This window comes from Mesoplodon mirus (assembly GCF_964341445.2).
Source record: "Mesoplodon mirus genome assembly, chromosome: 18".
Lineage (NCBI taxonomy): Eukaryota > Metazoa > Chordata > Mammalia > Artiodactyla > Ziphiidae > Mesoplodon > Mesoplodon mirus.
The window spans coordinates 17,473,306-17,499,247 of record NC_138994.1 but is presented as its reverse complement, the minus strand read 5'-3'; the positions used below and the strand labels follow the sequence as shown (position 1 = coordinate 17,499,247).

At 56.7% G+C, this 25,942-nt stretch overlaps 2 protein-coding genes across 4 annotated transcripts in view; both read right to left on the bottom strand.

Annotated features, from left to right (window-relative positions):
- Positions 1-8,581: 8,581 nt before the first annotated feature.
- Positions 8,582-13,417, bottom strand: FOXJ1 (forkhead box J1). 2 transcript variants are annotated; one of them, XM_082603932.1, is made up of 3 exons: positions 13,286-13,417; positions 12,049-12,712; positions 8,582-10,364 (listed from the first exon to the last, which is right to left on the bottom strand). In XM_082603932.1, the coding sequence occupies exons 2-3, from the start codon at positions 12,544-12,546 to the stop codon at positions 9,597-9,599; spliced, it is 1,266 nt and encodes a 421-aa protein (XP_082460058.1). In that variant the 5' UTR covers positions 12,547-12,712; positions 13,286-13,417; the 3' UTR covers positions 8,582-9,596. The 2 variants fall into 2 exon arrangements, with proteins under 2 accessions (XP_082460058.1, XP_082460059.1); XM_082603933.1 differs by having other exon boundaries at positions 13,354-13,414.
- A 1,177-nt stretch (positions 13,418-14,594) lies between these two features.
- RNF157 (ring finger protein 157) overlaps positions 14,595-25,942 on the bottom strand; it is an 84,742-nt gene continuing 73,394 nt past the window's right edge. The window contains exons 17-19 of one of the 2 annotated variants that reach the window (XM_082604712.1): positions 25,443-25,491; positions 23,226-23,336; positions 14,595-17,457 (exon numbers count right to left, since the gene is read on the bottom strand). In XM_082604712.1, coding sequence (XP_082460838.1) covers positions 17,336-17,457; positions 23,226-23,336; positions 25,443-25,491 — 282 coding nt within the window. In that variant the 3' untranslated portion in view covers positions 14,595-17,335. Of the gene's footprint in view, positions 17,458-23,225; positions 23,337-25,442; positions 25,492-25,942 lie in introns of those variants that run through there. The other variant, XM_082604713.1, reaches the window with a different exon arrangement.

The window sequence follows — 25,942 nt, the reverse complement described above, 5'->3', positions numbered from 1 at the left end:
GGTCCCCCAGCAAGTAGTGCCCAGGAGAAGCCAACCTCATCTGTGCTGACATCCTCAGAGCTGGGTCCTCTCTCTGTGCCTTAGTTTCCTCTTCTGCAGGTGATACCAGAAGGCTCCTAATCCTTCCTGCAGATTAAGGTCTAGGCCTCTATGACTGAGGACCATTCCAGCTGCCCCCTCGCTCCCGCAGAGGGAGCAAACAGACCAACGTTGCCCCTTCATCCCCCGGAGTCTGGGCTTGAAGATCCTGGGGTCTGCCAGAGGCCCAGCCAGCTGATGTGGTGGGCTCCTGGAGCTCAGGGCTCAGCCCAAGACCTTTCCCAACAAACCTGAATTCTAGACAGCAGCCAGGAGCCCCGAGTTGGGCAGTCTGTGCTGGCAGCAGGGGAAGGGCATGAGCACCGGGCAGGAGGAGGACAGAACCCCCAGAACTTGTCCTCTGACCTTGAGTCATGCAACAGACTGCTGGGGTGAAGAAGGAAAAGGGGTTGTGATGGAGGTCATGCCCCAAACTGAGTTCTAGATCCACCAAATAAAAGGGTTCAGGGTCAAGAGCGGACCATGGTGGGTGGGCTTTCCAGAACTCTGGCCAGCTGGAGGCAGAGCCATTGGCCTGGGACACTGCTCCAGCCTGCCCCACCCTTCCTTGAGGATGTGGCCCCGCTGGTGCTGTCCTCAGTTCGGGTACCAGCCTGGGGACCCCAATATGTGTAACCAACTGCCTTCTCAAGCAGAAGTGCGAAAAGGGTTGGTGTGAGTTCTATCAGGATGTTAGGGTCTTTCCAGCTGGGGGACCACAGCTGGGGACTCATGATGGGACCCTGAAACTAGGTCCTGAAAAGTTACGCAGGTGAAGTGGGAGGGTGTTCGCGCAGGGAAGAGGGCAGGGGTAGGAGACAGAGGGAGGAAACAGTGATTCTGGGCGATACATCAGTGTGACTGATCACGGAGGGAGGCGTAGGTGGGAAGATGAGTGGCGAGCAGGGGCGGATCTTGATGGTGTTTAGAGTCTTCTGTAGGCGAGGGAAGTCATTGTAGGGTTCTCCACAGATGAGTGACATGGCCAGAAGTGTACTTGAGAAGAGTCTCACTAACCCTCCCCTGCACTGAGCCAGCCAGCTGGGTGTCCACCTGCATGCCCTTTCCCACCTCCTCTCCTTCTACCTGTAACTCCTGTCCTCTCTGCGTCTTGCTGGATACCCCCTGCTGACCCTTTTAAGAATCAACTCAGCATAGTCCAGTGAAGCATGGCAGCTGGACCACACATGTTTATGTCTTCTCTTCCCAAGCGCCTTTCAAATGAAAAGGATTTTTAAAAAAAGCCCTACTACAAAAAAACCCTGAGACTTCTCTGGCGGTCCAATGGTTAAGACTCCGCACTTCCACTGCAGGGGGCCCAAGTTCAATCACTGGTCTGGGAACTAAAATCCCGCTTGCCGTGTGGTACAGCAAAAAAATACAAAACAAAACCAAAAAAACCCCCACAAAATACCTTGTACAAGAATGTTCATAGCAGCTTCATTTACAATAGCCCCAAACTGGAAGCAGCCCAGGTATCCATCTAGTGGAGAATGGATAAACAAATTGCTATAGTCATCTGATGGAATACTACTCAGCCGTGAAAAGGAACAAACTACTGATGCATGTGACAACGTAGTTAAATTTCAAAAATAATATGTTCAGTGAAAGAAGCCAAACACAGAGTAAAAGTGTATGATGCCATTTATATGAAATTGTAGAATAGGAAAAGCTGACCTATGGCGATAGAAATCGAATTGTTGCTTGGGGAGTGGAGGGGCCAGGAGGGGCTGACTGGGCTCTGCTCACACAGTGTGGTTCCTTTTCCAAGCTGAGTCTCCTAGAGCCATCCTTCATTACCCAGAAGCCTCTCAGCCACCCCTCAACTGTGCCACATGTGCCTCAAACTCTCTGTACCCCAGCCGAACTCCCCCCCCTTCCCTTCTCTTTCATGCTGCATTCCCCACTCAGGGGACGATGGCACCGCCGGCCACCAGTCCCCAGTCATCTCTTGTCGTGGCCTCCGAGCCCTGAGAAAACCCCTCTGCCTGATCGTGGGAGTGAAATTGGAGAGTTGTCCTGGCAAGACCACGCCGCCACCCAGCTCAGTGGGTTGGGAAATCTCTCTAAGAACAGGTCTCACCCATCTTTGTGTCCACGCAGACTCAGGTCCACAGGCGAAAGGAAACATTGACCAAGCAACCAGGTGAGGACTGACCAGGGTTTCCAGCACCTGGGACCCTGGCCTTCCTCCCCGCAGCTGGGAATCCCCCTGAGTCCTGCCAGCTGGAGGCAGACATGCCGGCGGGGCTGGCCCATTGCAGAGTTTCAAGGGCCAAGGCTGGCCTCCCCTTGTTCCCGTTCCTCCTCTTCGTGTCCCCGGCTCCTGAGTGCCCTCCCATGTCCCTCCAGATCTCTCCTCCCTCCTTACTCCCATTGCGCTGCCCTCTAGCTGGAGCCAGAACCAGAGGTCCCCACAATCCTCTTGTGCATCCCGGCACAGCCCCCGCCCCCGCTACTCCTCACCCCACCCCCGCCCTGCCACCTTCTTCTTCCCTCTGCAAGCAAGAGGCACTGCAGAGTGACTGCTGCCCTGGGCTGGGGCAGAGCTCACCCTTCCTGCCTCCTCTGAGACCCTTTGCCTCCTGCTCCCACCAGAAGGGTCCGTCCTTGCTCTCCCAGCATCCCGTCTCCCCAGCATCTGCAATTCACCCTCTCCCCGGGCTAGCCCCTTCCTTCCTTCAAGCACACGCAGGTCACCCCATCTTAAAAAAGGTTCCCTTAGGGCTCCCCTGGTGGCGCAGTGGTTGAAGGTCTGCCTGCCGATGCAGGGGACACGGGTTCGTGCCCCGGTCCGGGAAGATCCCACATGCCGCGGAGCGAGCGGCTGGGCCCGTGAGCCATAGCCGCTGAGCCTGCACATCCGGAGCCTGTGCTCCGCAATGGGAGAGGCCACAGCAGTGAGAGGCCCACACACACACACAAAAAAGCTTCCCTTGGTCCTGTCTTCATCACTGCCCGCCCTCTCCTCCCTTTCACCCTGATCTGAGCTCGGAGTTTGCTGCCTGCTCTCCGACTCTGGGTTCTACCCCTGTCGTGCTAATGAAATGCCCTGTGGGAGGCCACAGGCCTTCCCTGGGCGAATGCTGGCTTCCTTCCTTCCGGAGCCCACTCTGGCCTGTTGACTCTCACTGCAGGTTCCGTGGGGCGGGGCCAGCTAGGAACAGGTGCGTCCGTGTAGGTGTGTGTAGGGGGCGAGGAGGGGGGGAGGGGTGGGGGAGGGGGCTCCCTCCTGCCCTAATGGTGGCCCTTCTCCAGGCTCCTTACTCTCTGCTCTCCTCTCTGGTCTCCCTTCTGGAAGAGTCTGTGCACCTGGGCTGCAGCCTTTACATTCACCAGGTCCCTTGGGACTGTGTCTTAGTCCTGGCTCTATCTCCTTCCGGTTTTGAGCATCATGTTTGTTCGCCAACAGATTCCACCATCTCCACTGCATAACCTGGGGTGACCTCCACAGGACAGGACTAACGCCATTGTCATCTCCCCCCACCCCCAAATGGCTCCACTTCATTTACTAATTCATATGGTTATTCATCCCCTGTGAATTCAACACATGTCTGTCACTCTCCACTCCTTCACAGGTCCTCCATTTCTCCAGGTGGGATTCATTTTCATTTTGTAGCCACATCTTTGGTTGTCACTTATACCTGTCTCTTCCCAAGTTCCTTTGGAGGTCACCACGGGTCATCTTCGTAGAGGAGTCTGGGAGGCGACTTGTCCTTCAGATAAAAGCTTCCTGGACCCAAGGGTGGCAGGGCCTTTGAGCTGAGCATTTGGGTGGGGGGCCAGGGTGGGGTTTGCCTTCTCTTTGTGACCCACTTCTCCCTGCATGGAGGTCGTTGGGCCTAGTTGCTGTTTCTCTTCCTCTTTGCCTGGGAGACCCTTAATCCCCCTCGTAATAGAACCCACACATGAAATAGAGCCAGGGAATGTGGCTGGGGGTTGAGCCCCAGCCCCCTGTGAGGTCCGCCCACCACACCTGGACACCCCACCCTTCTCTCCAAAACTGGCCTTGAACTGTAGGCCCAAGCCCACCCGGCCCTGTGGCACAGTGCCAGCTCTGGGCCCAGCCTCCCGGGCCATCTCCATCAGGCCAGGCTTCATCTTTAGCCAAACAGCAGGCACCAGGGTCTCTCGGGCCCCTCACAGAGCTCCCAGCCCCAGTTTGGACCCTGAGTAGCTGGGCTCCACAGCTGTCGAGCTCAGTGGCCCCAGGGCCTGTCCTGGTGTACAGTGGGGTGAGCCCAGCAGGGACAGCTGAGCTGGGCACAGCTCTGACCTGGTGACCTTGTTGTCGGGTGCAAACATGTCAAAGGCCATTTGCTGACCCTGTGGACTTGGATGGGGTAATAAAAGATATGCGTGTGAAGGGGTTGAATGCTGGTTTCACCGCACCAACCCTGCATCTCGGGCCTCTGTGATCCTTACTCCCAGGGCCTAGGCTCCAGGGGAGCTGGGGACCAAAAAGGAGCAGGTGAGAATGAGAAAGGCCAGGCCTCTCCTGCTGCCCTCCATCCCTTCCCTCTTGTCCCGGATCCCCCCTCCCTCCGCCCTCCCCTGGCTCACACCAGCCACACGCCCCACTCAAGCTTCAGCTGGCACTCAGGGCCCTACTCCCTCTTTTATTACCTCACCCAAGCCCACAGAGTCAGCAAGGGTAGCCTCTTAATTGTTTCCAGGACAGGGCAGTGTGGGGTTTCCTCAGAGGCCCCCCTGGCTGAATGCTCTGCACCCCTGGGGGCATCAGGAAGCACCCGGGGCCCAGTGACCGAGAACTCCTTAGTGTTTACTGTCTGCGGTCACATTTTTCCAAGGCGACTTGTCTGTTTTTCCACCTCTTGACGATCTGCTCAGCAGCTCATTCATTCATTCAATACTTAAAACACCGGGCCCTGTGCTGCATGTAGCAAATGTAGGAATGCGGCAGGTTATCTGCCCACAGGGGTCTGCAGACTCATGGGCTTCTGAGGCTGAAACTCTCAGAGGTGGGGTCTGCATGCCACCCTGCCCCTCCCACCTCTCCCCCCTCCCCGCCGGCCACAGTTCACTTTAAGCAAGTTGGAGGGAACTGGGATGCCGCTAGGGTTGGGGATAGGGCTTGGTATGCAGAGTGAGGCAGGAGCGGGGTGCAGGGTGGTCTGGGCAAGGGGGCAGAGCCACTGACAGAAGCGGGGTGGCTGGGTGAAGGGCGGAGACCAGTTGGCAGCCTCTCAGCCTCAGCTTAATTCCCTGGGCCAATAGCAGCCCTGGGAGGGCTGCCGGCAATCCACTGTGGCTTCAAAGGGTCTTGGGGGCCGTGGGTAGGGTGGGATGTGTGCAAGCAGCCTGCGCTCCCCAGTTCCTGGAGCTCTTGCTTTCCTGGGAGCTCAGCGAGCTGCTTCCTTCAAGGAGGAAGGGGTCTGGGGCTCGGACCCAGGCTGCTGTCCTGCCCTCAGATCAGCATCTGGGTGACAGGGCTCTGCAGGGAGCTGGAGTCAGGGGGGCAGCAGCGAGACCTGCGGCCCTGTCTCCCGCCTTGGTTAATGTCTACCCCTCCTCCCCTCCCCTGCTGCTCAGCCTGGCTGGCTTCTGGGGGACCCTACCCTTCAGCTGCTCCCTCCCGGCTCCTGCATTCACAGGGAAAGCTCAGGCCCAGCATGCCAGTCACGGTGGCTCTGACCTGTCCCACCTGGGAGCCTCAGAGTGGGCTGGACACACGTGCCCCAGGAGGAAGGTGACCCCCCAGGGCTTCCATGCACCTCCTTGGCTCACACTGGCCAACGCAGGCCCACCCTGGGTGGCCTCACAAAGCGCCCTCCCCTGTCCGAGTGCCTCCCCTCCCTTGTCACCTGTGTTTTCCTCTTCATCACACAAGAATGTCAGCAGGACCTGGGGCCCCTCTCCCACCCCATTGTTAATGCAGCCCCTCTCCACAGCCCCACCCCTGACAGGCCCAGGCCTGCCCCGCAGGGCCAGCCCACTCCCCCCTGCCGGGAGTCCAAATACACCTGTTTACCTTTGGGCCTCAGCCCAGGATGGAAGCTCGCCTGACTCCTGACCATCTCCTCCCACATGCCCTCACAGGCCTTCTTTCCTGCCCTCCAGCTCACCTGATTCCTTCTGCAAGTCTGGGTCCCCAGTATGTTGAGGGGGGCAGAGGCGGGGAGAAGAGTGTTTCCTGCCCTCAGCTCAGCTCAGCTCTTCAGGAGGCCTGGCGCATTTGCTTCAGGCCAGCATGGAATCCCATCCCGGGGGCCTTCCAGTCACTGGAGCTGGGGGTGGCCTGTCCCGTGGGCAGGCGGGGAGGGTCCCCAAAGACTGAGTTCCTGAACTTTCCCCCTCATCCCTTTCCTGGCTGGGGATACATGGGGGAGGGAGGATAGGGAAGAGGTGGAAAGTGAGGAGACAGAAAGCTGGCTTCTTGCTTTGGGAAGGGACTGTACCACACCTGAGGGTGAAGTGGCTGAAGGGCTTCTCTCCTCAAAAGTGGAGATCAAAGGAAATGCGAAACCTGCCCAGAGAGCTTGAGTCATGGGTTCAAAGCCACACAGTGCAAAAGAGAAGGGACAACTCAGTGCAACATGGGGTCCTGGATTGGGATGCTGGAATGGAGAGGAGCATTACTGGGGTGACCTGCAAGAAGTGAAGGGGGTCTGCGGTTAGATGGGATTACCAGGTCAGTGTTAATTTCCTGATTGTGATGGTGGTACTGGGATTATGGAGGCATGTCCTTGTTCTAAGGAAACACACACTAAAGTATCTAGTGCTAATGGGGCAGCCTGTCTGCAACTTACTGTTAATGGTGCAAAATATATATCGACTGGGATTACATTGAATCTCTAAATAAATACGGAGTCACTGAACGTCTTTTTGAAAAAGCCACCCAGCAAAGGGCTGGGGCAGGGATGAATAGGAGGGACAGGATCCACTCACGCTTCCCGCCCCCTCCACCGCCAAGCCCCAAACGCTGCCTGCTGAAAGGGTGTGTGAAGCCCTGTGTTCTGGCCGCTTCAGAGCCCCCTCTTAGCTTTGGCTGCTCGTTGGCAGCATCCACGGACCCTTAAAAGTGCCAGTGTTTGGGTCCCAGCCCCAGAGACGCTAGTCCCAAGCATAGGGATTTTCAGGAGCTCCTGGTGATTCTTCCTGGCAGCCAGAAGCTTCTTCAGCCTTTCCTTACCTGGCAGGCAGTTCTGCCAGCCCCTGACCTTGCCCCTCTTCCCCCAGCATGGGCCCAGGCAGAGGGTGAGGAGGGGGGACAGTGACCGGCCCCAACTGTCAATCCAGGGTGTACCCCTTTTGGCGGGGGCTGGAGGCTGAGCCTGGGGACCAGTGGAGAGGCTGGAGCCCCCATGTTCCCCCAGTGCTGGGGAGCGTGGGGAGGAAGGCCGGAGGGTGGTGGGGAGACGGAGGGAGTCGTTGCTTAGGGGGTGAAGGGAGTCTCAGAGGGAGGCTGGGGCAGCCTCCTCAGCAAGCGGTGGGAAGGGGATGGGCTGCCTCCTGAGCTCGGTAAGGCCCCAACCCGGCTGGCCCTGCAGTGTGTGCACCCTTCGGAAATATTTGGAATAATTAGCAAGTGAAAGCAGCAAGTTGGCGGGGGAATGCCAGGTTGGCCTGGAGCCAGCCTCGAGTGCAAGGAAAGAAAGGGGCTTCAGGAGAAAGGGGCCCGTGGAGGCTGGGCAGGATTGTGTAGGACAGTGCCCGTTTGTGTGTGTGTGTGTGTGTGTGTGTGTGTGCGCGTGCGCGCGCGCGCGCGCGCGTGAGTGCTGGGGGAAGGGGCTGTGCACCACAAGGGCGTGCTGGCGGGGCCAGGTGCGGGCTGGGGGAGAGATGGGTTCCAGCCAAAGCTGGGGTGAGGGGGTTGAAAGGTGCCTGCTGAGTGTCACATATTTTCTGTGCCTCAGTTTCCCCATCAGAACTCTGGTACGTTGATTCCTCACAGGCTGGAGCTGTAGGGTCTAGGCACCCCGTCTTCCGTCTGCCCTGATGGCCTCCCTCAGCCCCAACCTGCATTGGAGGGAAGGCGCTGGGAGGGGTGAATGAACCCCAGGCTGGCAAGTGGGGCCCCAGGGGCTGGGGCCCTCGGACCTCACACCCTGTCCCTTCAGGAAGGGACCAAGGGAGGGAGGAGCTGGAGACAGGCCCAGGCGAGGACCGCAGGCAAGTCTGGGCAGGCCCTCAAGGTGGGCAAGTTGGGGAACGTGAGCCGAGCCCTGGGCAAGAACGGCCTTTGTGAGTCCCCAGGGCCAGGGAGGGGGCTGTGCCTCCTTTGCCGCCTGCTCCTGGGGGCTGTGGGTACAGTCTCCCCATTGCACATATAGAGGTGCCAAGGCCCTGGCTGCAGGGGACCCCCGAGGGCTGCTTCTCAGCCCCTTTCTCTCTGGGGACCCAGAGATCATGAGGAGTGCATCAGGGGACACTCTGCAGGCCTTTGGTGCCCCCCATCTTCCTCCCAGCCATTTCCCCTTGGGCCTTGGCCTCCCCAAAACTGGCCCATGCTTTTCCCCAGAGAAAGTTGCAAGCAGGTCCATTTTGAGATTTTTTAAAACTTTATTTTTAAAAATGTTTTTATTGTAAATAACTTTCTATGAAAAAGGTTAAATTGCCCGATGCATTAGGAGAGTGGATGTGGGATGCAGCCCAGGGGGTTTATGGTGGAGCAAGACACTCCCCCACAGGAGTGCAAGCAAGGGCACGGGGCCATCCCCCCTTCCTGGTCCCAGTGGTTCTAGCAAGCACTGCGTCCCTCCCAGTTAAGCCTCAGCTATAGCTACACTCACTACATTAGTCTGTCTGTCCCCTTTCCCTCTGCAGCTTGGTTGCCCCAGCCCCTAACCCCCAGATCCCCAACTCCCCGCTGCTCTCAGCCTCAAGTTGGGCTCAAAGATTAGGGACACATACCCTCTGCCCCACCTCTAGGGATGAAGCCAGAAGATCCCAGAGGCCTTAGAAAATCTCCTGGCTCCACCCGGCACCCCGACCTCGTTTCTGTCTCCTCTCTCTTCCCCCATCCGCCTAGCTCCTCCTCACAGACTGCTGGCCACAGCCCCAGGGAAGCTCTGCCGGGAGAGGCCTCTAGGGTGTTAATTTGCAGTCACCTAATCAGCATTTGTTGTACCTGGGAACTTTCTCTGGATAGAGACCTGGGGAGGAGAGCGGGAGAGAGAGAAGCTTCGAAGCTAAGATGTTCTGGGGCGGGCCCTGTACTGATGTTTCCAGCTTGGCCAGGGCCCCTCCAAGCCGCAGCTCTCATAGTGAAGGGCCCTTAGCGTGTCTCTGGGGCAGGGAAGAAGTGGATCAATGAAACACTGTGTGTATGGGGGGCTGGGGAGCGGAGGCAGCAATTTGGGCCCTGGGCCCCAATTCTCAGCCTGCTGGACTAGAATCTGAGGATGGCCTGGGCTGGGGGCCGTGTGGCCTCGTGGAGTGACCTGGCCCAGCCCCTGCCTGGGCGGTAGGGTGTCCATGGGCCTGCACTGGCGGGGAGGGGGGCAGTCTGGGTCCAGACTTCGGCACTGTCTGGAGGTGGGGCAGGGCCTGGCTTCTTACAAGAAGGCGCCCAGGCTGGCCCAGTCATGCAGGTCAGAGGCCAGTGTGGCATCCCCGGCCTCAAAGAGGGGCTCGGGGGGCAGGGAGCTACGGGTGCTCTCATCCCAGGGGTGCTGCAGGAAGGATGTGGCCAGGAGGGTCTCGTCGAAGTCCAGGCTGTCGGTAGCCTGCTCCACTGGAGGCCCCCAGGTAACAGGGCAGTCGATGTGGTGGCCGTGGATGGTGAGGTCCACGTCCCCGTGCGAGGCGGGGCTCAGCGGCGGGCTCAGCTCCAAGGTCTCCAGCGTGCCCAGCTCCCCGCCCAGCGTGCCAGCGTCGAAGATGGCCTCCCAGTCAAAGTTGCCCTTGAGGGGTTCCAGCTCACCCTGCTCCTCCTGGGTCAGCAGCAGGGGGCTGGAGGGCCGTGGGACCTTGGCCACCTGCTTGGGCAGCGGCTGTTTACGCTTACGCCCCAGCCTGCCCTCGCCTGCACCCCAGCCCGCCTCCCCAGTGGCCTCCTCGAACTCCCGCAACAGCTGCTGGGCCTCGGTGTTCACGGTCAGTGGCCCGGCCCATGGGGCGGCGCTGGGCTCCGGCGCGGCCTGGCGGGCAAAGGCTGGGTGGATGTGGACTGGGGGCAGCCGCCGCTTCTTGAAGGCCCCACTCAACAGCCGCTCGGCGTACTGGGGGTCGATGCGCCAGAAGCCCCCCTTGCCTGGCTCGTCCTTCTCCCGAGGCACCTTGATGAAGCACTTGTTCAGGGACAGGTTGTGGCGGATGGAGTTCTGGACACAGGGAGATAGGAGAGAAGGAAGACAGCTGGGTGAGTGGGTGGCGTCAGTGATGGAGGGTTCCTAGCGCCACTGCCAGTCCCACCACCACCTTCTCTCCGATGGGGGCAGGGGAGACAGAGGCGCTGCTCCGAGCGGGAGGCTCTGGGACACCAGCCACGGGGCACCAGGAGCTGGGAGTGCTGTCGGGGGCTTTTGTTCCCTGTTGCCAGGATATCTGCCTGCTCAGTCATCCGAGCCCTGAGCCACAGGGTGGCTCTCAGTGCCACCCTGTCCTGCCCTCCCTCCCTTACCCCGCCGCTTGCGGCCTCTGGCCAAAGGCCTTGGCTCCCCCAGGGCCTGGACGGCCATCTCCCTCTGCCTGGGCCTGGCTGGCCTTCTCTGTTTGTGAAATGAGTGAGTGGGTGTGAGGGTGTGTGTGTGTGGGGGGGGATGAAGTGTGGGAGGATCTGATGACTTTCCTTGTTTGTAGAGCCGGCTGCTGGCCTGGGCCCTCACCCACCATGTCCCCCTCCTCCCACCCCAGGCTCTGAGGCCTCAGTTGATTATTACCCAGCCAAGAGCATAGCGCTCATTCCTGGGGCCTCTCAGGCTTGGGGTAGGGTGGGGGGTGGTGGAGGGTCTCTGCTTTCTCACCAAGGTTACAAATGGTACCTGCCCCAGGGTCAGGGCCCAAGCAAACGTGGAATAGCTGTGATCACAGGAACTGTGATCCTGTGACCTGTGCCACAGGGAAGGATCTGTGCATCCTCAGGGTCTCTGTCCCCAAGTAGCCCCTGATCCTGATGGTCGAAGATGCTCAGGGCAGTGTGTGCCCAGCCTGAATCACCATCCTGCCTTGTTCATGCCTGGGTGCACAGTCCAAACCACGCTGAGGCACAGGGGTCTGGGGCCTGGTTGGTGGGGCCGGCAGGTGAGTAGTGCCCCCTGGCAAGACTGGGATGTTTACATGGTGGCCTGGGCCCCTTGGCTGCTCTGTGCCAGGTTCCAGAGACTTGGAACATGAAGCCAGTGTGGGAGGAAAGAGCCCCTGTGGAAAGCACCTGGCTGAGGTAATTGTCCCCCCAGGGAGGTTGATGAGAAGAGGGGGAGGAGTGTAGGCAGGAAACTAGGGAGGGCTTGGGGTGGGGGCTGGCACAGCAGCTTTCGGAAGGCCCCGTAGCCCTTCCACTGGGACACAGATGGCCTTCACACCCCGCAGCACGCCCCTCTCCCCTCCCAGAGCCCCTCCAGCCAACTGAAAGCAGGCGGGATGCAGAGCCTGGCAGGAACGATGCTCTGCCTCCAGTCAGGCCCTGACAAACTGACCTTGAGGAGGGTAGTGTCTAGGAATTCCAGGACTTGGGACAAAAATGTGTCCCTCAGTCCATCAACCTACCCTGGGGGGCTGTGTCCACGCATAGTTCAGCCCTGGTCTTTGGGCTGAGCCTGCCGGATGAGTGACAAGTTCTTTCCACTTGAACCTCTATGTCGGCACCCCTGCAGCCCTCTGAACATCCTCCCTCCTCCCTCTCTGAAGTCAAAGGGGCAGCAGTCCAAGCACTGGGCTCCCTTGAGGTCCTTCCTGGACGGCCTTCCTCTCTCGGGGCCCTGGCCGTACCGCGCCTACTTGGCCTGCGGATCTGGGATGTGAGTCCAGTCCGCGCGGGCATGGGGAGGGAGGGAGGGCCTCCCCTACCTGCCAGGTGGGATCAGCATGGCGGAAGTAGCAGAAGTTGTCCGTGATCCACTTGTAGATGGCCGACAGGGTGATCTTGGTGGCCTTGCTGGCCTGCATGGCCATGCAGATGAGCGTGGCATACGAGTAGGGCGGCTTCACGTGCGGGTTGGTGGCGTAGTCCACGTCGTCGGGAGGCGGGGCCTGCAGCCCCGAGGGGGCGCTCCGCGGCGTGCACGAGGACGTGGGCTTGCCGGGCGTGTGTGGCTGCCCCAGGCAGGCGGGGTCCGCCGCCAGGGGAGACCCCGGCTCGGCCGAGCCTGACAGCTCGTGGTAGCCGTGGGGGTCGGTGTCCCCCGAAGGCAGGGCGGGGGCCTTGGCGTTGAGAATGGAGAATTCCTGCAGCCACTGCAGGCTGGTCAGGCTGTCATCCAGGGCGTTAGACTCCTCCAGGCCGCCTTCCGGTTCGGCCTCCTCCGCTGCCCCTGCTCCCGAGACGCGTAGCCAGCTCTCGGCCATATCTGCGGGGACTCTCCGAGGGGGCGGTCAACATCCACGAGCCGAGCCGAGGGTGGCCGCCGAGCTCTCCGGCCCGCTGACTCCCGCGGCTTCAGTTACGCAGCCTCCCGGAAGGGGCTTCCATCCCGCGATCCGGGGGTAGCCTCCTCCGAACTGAATGTGGTGCCTGCGGGGACCATAGCGGGAACTGAGCCCTCTTTCCCCACCCCCGAGGGGAGAGTGTGTGCGAGGGGGGAGGCTCTTACTAAAATCGTTCCTGCAGCTGGGGAGGATCTTTTACTGCCGAGGTCTGGGAAACAGAAGCTGTGCCCGGGGGTCCGACCCACACGGGGTTCGCCTCTCTCTTTTCCTCTTTGATCTTTTAGAGGAGACTTAATTAGCCAAACGAGGGAATAGTGTAGGGGCATGCGAGGCCACCCCTTTCTCCCTCAAAGCGGGAAATTAACCCCCCTCTCTCCCTCCACAACAAATGGAAATGGGGCATGAGAGTCCAGGAGGGCAGTACGACGGGTCGGGGGGCGGGGGAGGTCGTCTGATCTTTGAAAAAGGATATTAGGATGGGGATTAAGGGGAAGGAAGGAAACAAAACAGAGGGTTATAAGGGGGCGGGAAGTGAGTGTCCCCCAAACGCCTCTAATGTCAGCCCCCGGGCCCACCACTTCCGTCGGGGACGGATGGGAGAGCGAGCTGGTACCGACGCCCTCCCTTCCCACGGCCTGCAGCCCTCCCCATCCCTTACCTGGCTCAGAGCGCAGGCCGGGCACAAGGAAGGTTCTCGAAGAAATTCCTCCCACCGCCCACCCTCACCGTGTCTCTCTGCTCCCAGCTCGACGGCCCAGCCAGCAATCCTCGTCGCTACTCACGCCCGACGGCGCCTCTCTGAAAGCCAACGGCCCGGGGACCGGCACTAAGTAGCCGCTCGGAAGGCGTCTCCTGCTGCCATGGCGACGCCCCGCCCATATAAACAGCTTCCGCTTCTGCCATTGGCCAGGGCGTCTCCAAAGAGACCGCGGGCTCTTACCACTCTCTCACGCGGTAACTCTCTTCAAAGTCCCTCCTGCCGTTCTCTCCCGCGCGACCCAGCCCCCTACCCGCCACCGCGTCCCAGCTCCGCGCATTCCCGCCCGAGGGCCCCGCGCAGGGCTCGGAGAGGCGCGCGGCTCGGCGCTCCCGCAGAGGCCCCGGGGCCCTCGGCGAGCAGTTCGCCGCGGGAACCGTACTCCGCCCCACCCCCTTCCCATCTGGGCTGCTCAGAGGTGTAGACGGCTCCTGGGACGCAGCCCATGGCGCGGGGGCCAGGGCTGGGTGCATGCTTGGGGGTTTCCTTTCCTCTCCTCTGGGCTGCGAGTGGCACTTCCTCACGTTTCTGCGGCCTGTCCCTGTCTCCCGACCGAGTGTCGTCTTGGTGCCCGCAAGCAGGTCTGACTCTCCGATGCCACCCCGCTCAGGTCCGCAGAAACCGCAGCCCCGGTCGCAGACACCCCAAGGTGGCTAGGGTAATCCAGGGTTTCCCGGTAAGCGGTCCCTCCCCGCCCCGTCCTCAGCAAGATTCCCAGAAGCTGACATTCCAGAGGCTTCTTCGGAAGTGCTCTCCCTCCTTTCCAGATAGCCGAGGAAACAGAGCCGGTGGGTGAAACCCAGGAAAGCCGTGGACTTGCCAAATTCTTTTATTGGGGTCATTTGCCCCATTAATTTCACCAACCTTTAAGTGACGGACTAACGGTGGACTGTGGTCCTTCCTCCTCCCTTCCCCCAGCCTCCCTCCAGTCACCAGCTTTCCTGCTCTTCAATTATTGAGGAGCTGCAGTTGGAAGTTCTCCGGTTGAAGGGGGTGGGGGTGGGGGGGTGGAGGTGAGGGCTCCTTATCAGGCCTCTGCGCAGGAGCTGTGCCCGGGGGATGGTACACCAGCTCCCACCCAGAAACATGTCGTTCCCTCTACCCCTTGCCCTCTCTCACTCCTCCATGTCCAGCTTGTCTTGAGTAAAAGTATTAAAAGCGTGCTGGAGAAAGTCGGACAGAAACTTTCACAAATAAGCCAACTGCGCAGTTAACAGCTCTCCTTCCCTTGTGAAGTTTTATTCATTTTTAAGAATCATGCAGCAATCCATAAATATTGCATCCTTGACGTCCCCACTGTAGTGTGCCCATGAGTGTACTCCAGGGAGTGAGGGGTACACAGATGGCACAACAGTACACACATACTTACACACACTAGGTGTGCAGATCCTAAAGCAAAGTGAGCAAGCAGCATGCCAAGGTCAGGTGAACAGGACACAAACCCTCCCCAGGTGAGATGGCTTAACGTGTGTGGATCCGTGCCCAGGAGATGCCCCAGCGTGGGCATGACCTCTGGTGGGATGGGAATGGGGAGAAGGAAAAAGGGCTCTGTGAGAAGCCTGGGATCACCACACCACCCGGAAGTGAGCTCATAGATGAGCTCCGACCTGAGTGTGGCAGGAAGGAGCCCCAGGCCTCCGGTTAGTCTGTGTCCTTGTGTGAGAAACCAGGCCCCGTCATATTCTCTCTGGGTCAACTGCTAACAACATGACCAGCTCCAGATGATGACTGGGGCGGCTGCCCTGTTCCCCGACCAGGCTCTGTGCCCTGTTCCCTGATCCCAGCCCTTTTGGATGGGATATTTCTGCTCGCCAAAGAGCTAAATGAGGGCAAAGAGGTGAGGGGATGGGGGAGAGAGCAGGAACTGTCTGAGTAACAGGAGTGAAGGGCCACTTCTCACCGGGTATGTCTTGGTTATGGAACCAAGGCCTTGAGGAATCTCTCTGAGCCTCTTCCTGGGAGAAGACAGAGCCTCCAGAAAGGGTGAAGACAATGGCTTCCTCTTAGGGTTCCTGGCCACTGTGGCGACTGTTTACCTGCATCTCCTTCATCTCAGGTAACACCACACTGTGAATACTACCTGCCGGGAGAGGAGGTGGATCTGTATGCCACCACCCCAGGCTAAGGGAGCGCCCCCTTCCCTAGTGCTTCTGGGGCTCAGACTTCAAGGAAATCAGGAAGTGTGGTTATTGCTCGAATCTTCAATATGAAAGGGGCTGTAAGAATGTTTCGGGGAAAGGAAGGACATTAAATGGGGCCTGAAACAGCAGAGCCCACTGCAGGATTTCAGAGCGGGTGGACACGGGAACTCAAGGCAGAAGCTGAGATTCAGGCTTGGCTCATGTAGTGTCTGTCAGGACCACAGGCCTCCCCCTGCCCACCCCCAGGGCAGGATGTGAATCACAACCACCAGGCAGTGAGGGTCACCACGCACCTGGCGGCGCAAAGAAGCCACACAGGAGGTGCAAAAGATCCCCCGGCACTGGGCTCTCTTTGAGGCCTTGGGAAGGACCCTGAAAAGCTCTTCTAGGACAACAATTCCAACTACTAATTCAGGCCATCATGGTGGGCATAGCCTAGGGCTCTGTCACATCTCAGCCTCACAAACTGTTGGATCCCACTTTGCTTCTCAATCTCATGCTCCACTAAACAACCACCTCTTACAAAAGCCAGCAGACAATGCATCTATCAGAGAGCTATGAGGAATCCATTGATAACACTAGTGTTGAGAGACGAACAGCCAACAGCTTACGGTCTTGCTGTTTCAGGCTGTTATTTATATGCCCTACACTGGACTGAGGTGGGGTGGACATGTGATTTGAACAATATCTCTAAATCTCTGATGAGCCTATGGAAGGCAGGACCTCCCCCTCCCCCCATCAGGCTCAGCTGATCTGGAGGACAGGGGAGGAAAACCGGTGGGGTGGGGAGCCTCCCAGACCACCACTGACCCCAGCTCAGCCCTTCCCCCAACCTCCTTTGGGGTTCCTGGGCACCAAATGAGAACCACCGGTCCAGCCCTCTCTCAGCCTATTTCTTCAACTATTTCAGAAAAGCGGGGTGGAGACGGGGGCAGCAGGGATAAGAATGCCACCTGACAGGGCGGTAGTGATGAAACGTGATAATATACGACAGTCCCTAACAAGTGCCTGGTACATAGAGGGGATCAAAAATGCCTTTGCAGTGTCACCTTAGGATGGAGCCCCAGGCCTTCCTGAGTGCACCTGATCATAAATAACTCCCCGGTAGGTCATCATTTAACTGAGGGGTTCTCAGATTCAAGGCCTCCTTCCTAAGCAGACACACGAGGCATAGCCTCTGCTACCAGAAGCAAGAACTGTTTTCCCAACCAACCTTCTGGTGGTTGCCACTGCTTCTTGTCCTTGAGAAAGGAGCTCCTAATGCATTTTGAGGGAAACCCCACATACAGTGCAATATGGCTTTCCCTTCTCACAGGAGTCATCCCCCAACGCCACCCCAAACTGCAGGTTTCAGATTGGTTATGATGTCCCAGAGACTAGAAAATGCCAGATGGGTGTTTGTAATGAAGTCACCCAAACTCTTGAGTCTTCTTGGTCTACCTCCTAAGGAGAAAAAAAAAAAAGATGCACAAGAAATAACCAGTCTGTAGACCACAGCTCCACCTGAAGATCAAGATACAGTGGAAACATTCTAGAGACTCTCTGCAAAGGGTCTCATGAGCTGCAATTCGAGTGGCTTTAGCCCACAAGGAGAAAAGAGGTTTCCAGTCCCTTCTGAGAGGGGAAGGATCACGGTTGCGGAAGAAGATGAGTCTGGGAGAAGGGTCAGGTGCCCTCAGCATCCAACTTTCACCTGGGTCTAAAAAGTCTCCGTGTGTCTTGCTGAGGATGCCCAGGAGGTCAGTGGTGCCATGAGGCCAGGATGGGATGTGAGAACGGGAGGAGAGCCCTGGTACAGGGGCTAAGGCTCTCAGATGGCCAAAGGACCCCACACGCAGAGCCTGTTCTCGGGGTCCTCCAGGCTGCCAGAAGATAAGCGTCGGCGCTGTGTGTTCCGACGACTGACCACGTTGTCGTCAGCCTGCCAGGCACCTGAGAAGAGGAAAGGAAGGTTACCGGACCTTTGGTTTGGTCCAGATGTTGTATCTGGCAGGACAGTCCAGGAGTTTGGCACGGAAACTGGCAAGATGCGCATTACCTGGAACTCCCACAGGGTGCAAACCACAGCACGTGAAACTTGGGAGCAGTGGCGCCCACTGGGCTAGGGACAGTCATGGCCACTGTGGCCCACTGATGGAGGGACATGCAGGATGGTCCTTGTTTTGTGAGCTTGCCCTAGGATCCACTTTTGTATCTTTATTTGGTCTTGAAGTTTGCCTAAGTGTTACAGCGGACCAGGAAAAGAAACTGAGTCTGGCTGAGACTTTCACGAGAGCAGGAGGAGGTGAAGGGGAGGGAGAAGAGTGTGTTAATTTGGGCTCAGAGTTAGTGTTTGCTGTGGGGGCCAGGGTGGGGCAGGAAGGGACTGGCTGCCCAGCAGGGTGCCAGGGACCAAATGGCATGGCAGAGAACAGAGTGACGGCTGTTCCTCTCTTTCTGCACCCGAACAGCCCACCGAGAGTTGCTATCAGCTGGTGCCACCAACCCCAGGAGACATTAGCTCCAGAGCTTTGGGGTCCCCCGGGTACCATCCACGAAACTCATCATCTTCCCCCCTTGTACTGCAGTTCCTGCACGAGAAGCACCCGCTGCCCATGCTGGAAACCCACTCTTGGTGCTTCTCTCTCCTTCGTGCTCTGTATCCAATCCATCATGACCTCCTGCTTGTTCAAGCTCTAGTAAGGTCTAAATCTGTAGTCAGAAAACCGGGGTACAGCCCCAGCTTGTAACATACTGACTGTGTGACCTTGGGCAGGTCACTGTACTTGGAGCCCTGGTTTTCCCATCCATCAGATGGGAGACGAGTACTTACCCCCCAGGGATTCTGTGAGACTAAGCGAGGCGACATGGGACAGTGGTGAGCAGGGCGCCTGACTCACAGAATGTGCGCGACAACCAGCCGCCCCCCAGGCCTTGTTCAGGCTACACTCATCTCCCCCAAGTTGTCCTCCCAGCCCACAGACTGGCTCCATCTGATTCATTCCCCCCAGTGCAGCGAGATGCCCCTTCTGAAGGGAGAGGATGAAGCCCTAACCTCCTGAGGTTGGGGAAAGCCTTCCATCCTCTGGCCGAGGACTGCTGAGCTGCCTCTTCCAGCACCTGCCCCCAGAAGGCCCCCCCTGAAGCCAGATGGGGTCCAGCGTGCTCCGAAGTGCTCCCCCACTGGCCCGTACCACCACCCCATTTCTCATGCTGTATGGAAATTGCTGGATCCACCAGCACACGGTGATCTCCTCCAGGGCAGAGCCGAGAGCCATGCCCTTCAGAGGGCTCAGTTCGTGGACGGAGCCAGCTGACCCTGGAGGGTGGGCGTGAGGCTCACTGCGTCACATTTGAGGGAGGCCACTCACGAATGTCTGGGGTCAGCTTCAGGTTAGGCCAGCCCAAGACACGAAACCCTTTAATGGCAGAAACACTAGGATTAAATGGGTATAAACTGTGTATACCCATAAATGTCCTGGTGTGCTAATCCACCCTAAGGCTCTAATAATAGTCTTGTGGAGGTGGACCCCAGGGGAAGGGGAGTGAGTGGGACAGGAAATGTTTAGGTATCTCTCACAGCCAGACAGAATGTGGGGATCTATACTCCCTGGGGGTACCGGAGTCCTGCACATGGGTCCACAGTGCTTTTCCCCTCTAAGGGTGACAGGATGAAGAGCAGGCAAGATTGCCCTTTTAAGTTAGGAACCCCCAGATGAAATAAGTTGTTCCTTCATTTTATATAATTTGGTAGATCTCATACTTATTCCTCTGTGTTTATGGGGCAGGACTCCGGAACTGCGGCTGTTTGGTAGGAAAGACCAAATGCAAATGGTAAACAGGAGAGAAGAGACACACACACACACACACACACACACACACACACACAAAGTCAAATCAAAACACTGCCGCAGCCTCGCTGCCACCACCACTGGCTGCCAGGCTGCCTGGCTCTGAATTCATGAGTCCTTGCTACAAACACCACCGGTCCAGATTCTGAGCCAGGGCTGAAAACTGGCTCCTTCTGAAACAGCCTCAAGACTCAGACCTGAAGTCTCTGTTCTCCCCGGCTTCTTGGTACAGTCGGTGGTGCTCTTTCCTCTAAAAAGGCTTCTGCCAGACCCTCGGCGAAACCCTGCTGCTCCGTGCATCCTGGATGCAGAAGGTAAGCCTGGAAGGCGCAGGAAGACTTCCTGAGCGAGTGCTACCATTCTGTCCAGCCCTCAGCCAGAAAAGGGAGCCTGGAGATTCAAAATCCTTCACGGGAGGTAGAGAAAGGTGGTTCCCACTTAATTCCATCCTCAGGCTCAGAAACGGGGGAGTGAAGAGACCTCTAGAGGCAGATTTGGGGAGCACATCTAGGGGGATTCCACACACCTCTTTCCTGCCTCTACCCAGCCACTAATTAAATTTAAGGTCTGTAACAGTTCCACCATCTTGTAGAGTTTCTCTCCAGGAAAAGAGAAAGTTAATTCAGATTTTTCCTTAGTATCTGCGAAGCATAACCCTTCCTAGTGGCGTCTTAGTCTTGGGTTATTTCAGGTCTCCATAAGTACTTTTCTTTGTTTTGTTTTTGGCTGCGCAATGGCTTGGAGGATCTTAGTTCTCCGACCAGGGATTGAACCAGGCCACTGAAGTGAAAGTGCTGAGTCCTAACCACTGGACTGCCAGGGAATTCCCTCCATAAGTACTTTTAGATTTCATCGGTATGCCCACTCCTGTCCAATGCTGTCATTTAAAAACATCTGTATCGGGCTTCCCTGGTGGCGCAGTGGTTGAGAGTCTGCCTGCCGATGCAGGGGACACGGGTTCGTGCCCCGGTCCGGGAAGATCCCACATACCGCGGAGCGGCTGGGCCCGTGAGCCATGGCCGCTGAGCCTGCGCGTCCGGAGCCTGTGCTCCGCAACGGAAGAGGCCACAACAGTGAGAGGCCCGCGTACCACAAAAAACAAAACAAAACAAAACAAAAACATTTGTATTTCCACTAATAAACTCAAATTATCTTTGCTTTTTCCCATCACACTCCCCAGAGCCTTTTCACAGAATTGTCACTGGTCCCCTGACCACTATCCTGCCGCCTGTGTGATACTCCATCAGATTCCTTGGAGCCCCGTCTACCTAGCACGGCCTCGCGATTCTAATCGGCTCACCACCTACAATGGTCAATTCAGACTTCCTCCCTTTGAGAACCTTGCAGAACAATCTCAGAACATACCATTGCCCCCACCTTGGTCTTGGGGCCAAAGAAGACCCAGAGGCTTCTTAGGGGAAGAGGTGCTGGAATGACACAGGTGCTTTCTCAGCATCACTCCCACAAGGGTGATGAGAGCAGCGAGGATGGGGACCTGAGCCATCCTTGCTGCCAGCTGGGGCTCCTGGCAGAGCACCTGTGGGCCTGGGGAGGGTGGACCATGGGATGCTCCCCGGGCTCCCTCCTTGTGGGCGCTCCGTGAGGGGAGTGGCATCCGTGTGGGGAGGGAAACAGCGTGGAGAGGGAGACCAAGTGCCTGAGAAGCTGTCCTGATGGCCAAGCCAGCCTGAGGCACCTCAGTCATAGGATGGAACTTTGAACTTACAGCTGAGCGTGGTGAGGTCTGTTGATTCCACGGGACCTACCACAGTGGATGCTCCTGTCATTAACCCGACATTAACCCGACAGATGCTTCCAGAGAGTTCCCCAGCTCTTTACTACCAGTGTGACGCTAACAGCAGAACCCGAGAAACATTTTTCCAAGAGAGAAGATGCACTTTCCTTCTCCCGTAAGAGCCCTTGAGACCTCAGGGTGAGGCTATGATGCGACCCTCAACTCCCTCTCCCGGCAGCCACCACTGTCATTCGGTTTCATGTCTGGCCTGAACGGTGAAGCCAGTTTAATCTGAGAAGGGCTGGCTCCCGAGATCACCGTAAAGAAGCCCAGGCATTGTTTTCCTTCCAGGTCTCGCTCCCCTGCCGCAATCCCAGAGTGGAATAAACATCCACCAGCAGGTTGGCCGGAAGGAGTTAGGGAGAGGAGCAAGCACAAGGCCTGGGGTCAGTTTCCACCAGCATGGGTGGCTGAAACGATTCCCAGGAGCTCTCTCTGCCAAACACGGGGGTTGGTGGGGAGCCACTGCGGGGAGGCAGGAGCCTAGATTCCTCTCTTGAAGCCCAGTGAGCGGCTGGCCGGCACAGCTGCCACAGACTCAGGGCGGAGTGAGGGCAGAGATGTCATCTTCCCCAACTAGTGACCAAAACAAATCCTGCCTGTAACCTTTGCCACAGAAGCATCCCTGCTTTTGTGGAACAGGGATTAACCTATTCTCACAAATATTTTTTTTCCTGGAAAATTTCAGCATATTAAATACAGGCTCTTGCCAGTTAGGAATGGAAGCCTCAGCGAGGGCCCCTCAGATGTGCGCGCGCCCAGCAAGCTTGGGGTTGGGTGTGGGTGAACATGAACTTTCACATGAAGTCTGGATAACCTAAATGAGTTTCAAAATAAACAAACTGGACAGACAGACGTACATTTGGCAAAAAGACATGAGAAACAAATGGACAGACAGAAGCCAGGTAAAGAGTGGGAAGGCAGGAAGTGAAGTGTACCCTGGACCTCAGCCGCTCTGGCCCAGGCCTGGCTGGGTCAACGCTAAGTGGGAAGGGACCGGAGAGCCCCTGGGAAGGCCGTGGGAGGCGTCTCTGGGGATTATGGCTTCCTCCACCACAAGCCTGCATGGGGCCAGAGGGGTGAGGACCTGGGTCTTTTGCAAGCTGATGGAGAGTGGCAACCACAGGAGTTTGTGTCCCTCCAGCACCTGTAGCCACGTCGCCAAGAGAGTAAAGCACTGGACCCACGACGGGACGTGGTTGTCCTGAAGCTTAAACATGTCCAGGGCATGTTTAAGAGATTACAAACCATGCAACATGAAGGCAGTCTCTGCCGTGAACCCAGGAGGGGCAATTTCGACCTAGTCCACCGGGCAAGACGTGGCTTTAGAGCCATGGTTGGTGAAGCCCTTGGTGAGCACGGAGCAGAGGGACATCAGTGCCCAGAGTGTGACTGACAGGTGGGCTCCTCCTGAGAACTCATCCCGGATTCAGTTTAGTGTCATGAGAAGGAATAAGGGGCACGTTGATGGCCCTGATTGAATTTATAGAGTTAGGGCTCCAGGGAGAAGAGTCACCCTCGACCCCTGATCGTTCCTTTGGGATCCAAATCTAGGGAGCACAAGGCAACTGGTGGTAGCCCAGGGCTCACTGGGTCACAGAGCTAGTCTATAAAACGCTGGCTTTGAAATTCCTCTCTGATCCTAACTAACCACTCTCCTCTGAGGGGCTACAGGTTCCCTTTTCAAGGGCTCAGGCTCTCTTTCCAAGACCTTATCACAGAGGCCGTGTCTGCCTTAAACTGCCTGTTGATGGAAACAAGACCAGGCCCCCTGCCATGGGATCTGCAAGATCATGATGGAGGGGGCATGGTCAGGCCAAATCGGAAGGCTTTGGAGGTATTTTTGTGCCTTTCTCCATGCCCAAATAGATTCGCTTAGAGCAGAGTCGCTCTTTGCCCAAGGACTCTCCCGAGGCCGCCTCACTTCCTTTCAGCAACTGGCTCCCAGCACCTTAGCAAAGCCCATGCCTTCTTGCAGGAACTGCAGGGCAGGAGATGGGTGTCCCAGGGTGAGAGCAGGGGTGCGAGCAGGGGAGCGTCTCCCACCAAGTTCTGTTCAGCAGACTGCCACTCACCGGGTAAGCAGACCTCAGAGCACAGCTTATTGTCCAGTGCTTTCACGCTGGCGATGTCAAAGTCATTGTTATTGTCACACTCCATACCTAGAAATGCGAATGTCCTCTGGCCTGTAACGGAGTTAAGGCAGTTAGAGAGGGCCTGGCTGTGTTTTTCTCTGCTTCGCTGTCCTTAAAATAAAAATCTTAAGGATGGAGACAAAAAACATCAAATCATATGTTAAAAAAAAGACAATAATTAAGTGGGTAGAGTGGACAATAAAGCAAACTGTGTGGGTACGTTTGTGTTCTCGCTCTGTTCTGCTCTGTTTCCTTAACTGGCCCCTTTCCAGCCTTCGTTCCTGGGAAATCAGACCCTGGGGAGGTCTGTGGGATTCGGACACGCAGATCCGGGCCCAGAGCAAAGCTAAGCCAGGCTGGAAGAGCTAGGAGAGCCACGGGGGAAGTGACCCCGGGCTCCGGCCTGTGTCTGTCGGTGCACGTGGGGTGTGTTTATGACCACAAGGCTCTGCGAAATGACTAATACATAAAATGGCAATTAAAGCTCTTTGGTTCCGTAATTTTGCACCTCAAATCAAAGAATCGCTTCGTTCGCAAAATTATGATTTATTTTCTTTGAGACTTAATTTGCTATTCTGAGTATGTTTTAAGGGGCTGACCAGAAACCTACAGTCATGTAAGATGGGAAGGGGACAGTTTTAGATGTTATTTTTTCAAGCCCCCCACCCGGTTTTTTTTCCTTGGTGAAAGGGAGAGGAAGAAACATAAATCTACTGCGTACGGCATGTCAGGTGGAAACCACATATGGAATGTCAGGCGGAAACCACGTACTGCCCTGTGCCTTTTAGAAGCAAATATTCTACCGGGGACGACAATCACAATGGAGAACTCGGAGCCTTGCATTCTGAAGACATCAACCGAGGGGAGGTAGCGCCCAACCCCGGCTTGGTTGGCGCGCGCGTGCGGCAGAGGCACAGCCTGGGCGACCACCCCTCCTCCAGCACTACTTGGCCAGGAGAGAGTGGTCAAGTGCACATGCGCACCCCCTGCACACCACACCGCCCCCCAAGCAACTGCCATGGCCAAAGCAGAAGCGACTAGCGTGACATCTGCATCCAGGCTGGGATCCAGGTTTGCTCTGGAGGTTGCCCTTCTGTGGAGGCACCTCAGAAGAGCAGAGGGAAGAGACACCGGTTCCTGGGACGCCTGGTCCTACACTCCCAGGTGGGATTCCCAGCTCGCCTCCCCCGCCAACCCGCTTCCTTGCTCTATATGTAGGTCGTTCCTTCGCTTCTCGGCTTACTAGAAACAAAATTCTTCCGACTGAAGATATAATTGACCTTATTTACAAAACAGAAATAGAGTCACAGATGTAGAAAACAAACTTATGGTTATGGCGGGGGGGAAGGGAGGGGAGGGATAAATTGGGAGATTGGGATTGACATATACACACTACTATATATAAAATAGATAACTAATAAGGACCTGCTGTAGAGCACAGGGGACTCTACTCAGTACCCTGTAATGGCCTATATGGGCAAAGAATCTAAAAAAAGAGTGGATATATGTATATGTATAATTGATTCACGTTGCTGTACAGCAGAAACTAACACAACATTGTAAACCAACTCTTCCAATTAAAAAAAATATCTACTTGAGGCCTGAATGATGGTAAAGAGACTCGTTCCAATAGCCTACAAACACTAGTGTACGCTGAGCTGCTAACGTCTCTTCCCCTCACCTTTGCTGTGCCGCCAGGGCTGTGATCCTTCTGCTACTGTAACATCAGCCGTTTTCTTCACTAAAGCAGGAAAACCTACTGCCTAAGAGTCGGTTCCCCCAAGGGGAGGAAGCTGTTCTCCTGCTGCAGCTGAACTTTGGGGCTGCTAGAGCAGTTCTGTGAGACTCAGCTGAGAAGCTGAAGCAGGAAGGAAGGTGATGGCAGTTGCCCAAGAAGCTTCAGGATCTACTCAACGTAGATGGAGAACTACATGTATCTTCTGCAGCCTTGGCTCAGAGGCCCAGAAAGAGCCGGGAAGGCTGCTGAGGTCCTCAGATACCCTGTTTGCTTTGATATTCCATCAAGAAGACAACCTTTCCCCAAAGCCACACCCTTGAGCAGTGCCACCAAGTCACACCAGTGCCCCTTTCTGTACCCTTTAGAGAATACCCGGGAAAGAAATATAATAAAAGGGAGCAAAAGACCAGGTCTTTTACCATCTTCTTGTGTGGGTGATCCGTCCTCTTCTTCTAGAACATCATTTCCCTAGGACAGAAGGAAGGCACTGTGAGTCCATAAAGCAGTGAAATGAGTCTACTGATTGTCAGAAGACAGAACTAATCACCCTCATGGTATCCACACATTTCCTGTCCGTGTGAGATGGCTGGGAGGCCCAGCAGAGGCAGATTTTGCTTGGCGAGGCAGGATCGGCCCGTAGGGACCAGGTCTGAGGCACGTTACAGAGGGACCAGGTCTGAGGCACCTTACAGAGGGACCCTGGGACTGTCAGGAATAGCCTTGGTAATAGTTTAGCTCACACTGTTTCTCTCAGGTGGAAATAAAAGTTGTCAAATGAAAAAGCAAACCATGAGATCATAAAACTTTCAGAAACCCTTTAGGATCCCCAACCCCATCCAGATACTTCTTTGAGAACATCTGGCTCAAGAGAAAGTTGTAGAGTCCCCACTGGGAGCTGGGCATTCCATATACTTCGGCC

What these genes read in the sequence shown, in the direction of transcription:
- FOXJ1 (XM_082603932.1), bottom strand. Translation starts at nt 12,546, where the DNA reads ATGGCCGAGAGCTGGCTACGCGTCTCGGGAGCAGGGGCAGCGGAGGAG. An exon ending in ATGCTGATCCCACCTGGCAG is followed by an intron (nt 10,365 to 12,048) that starts GTAGGGGAGGCC and finishes CCCTGTGTCCAG; the next exon opens with AACTCCATCCGCCACAACCT.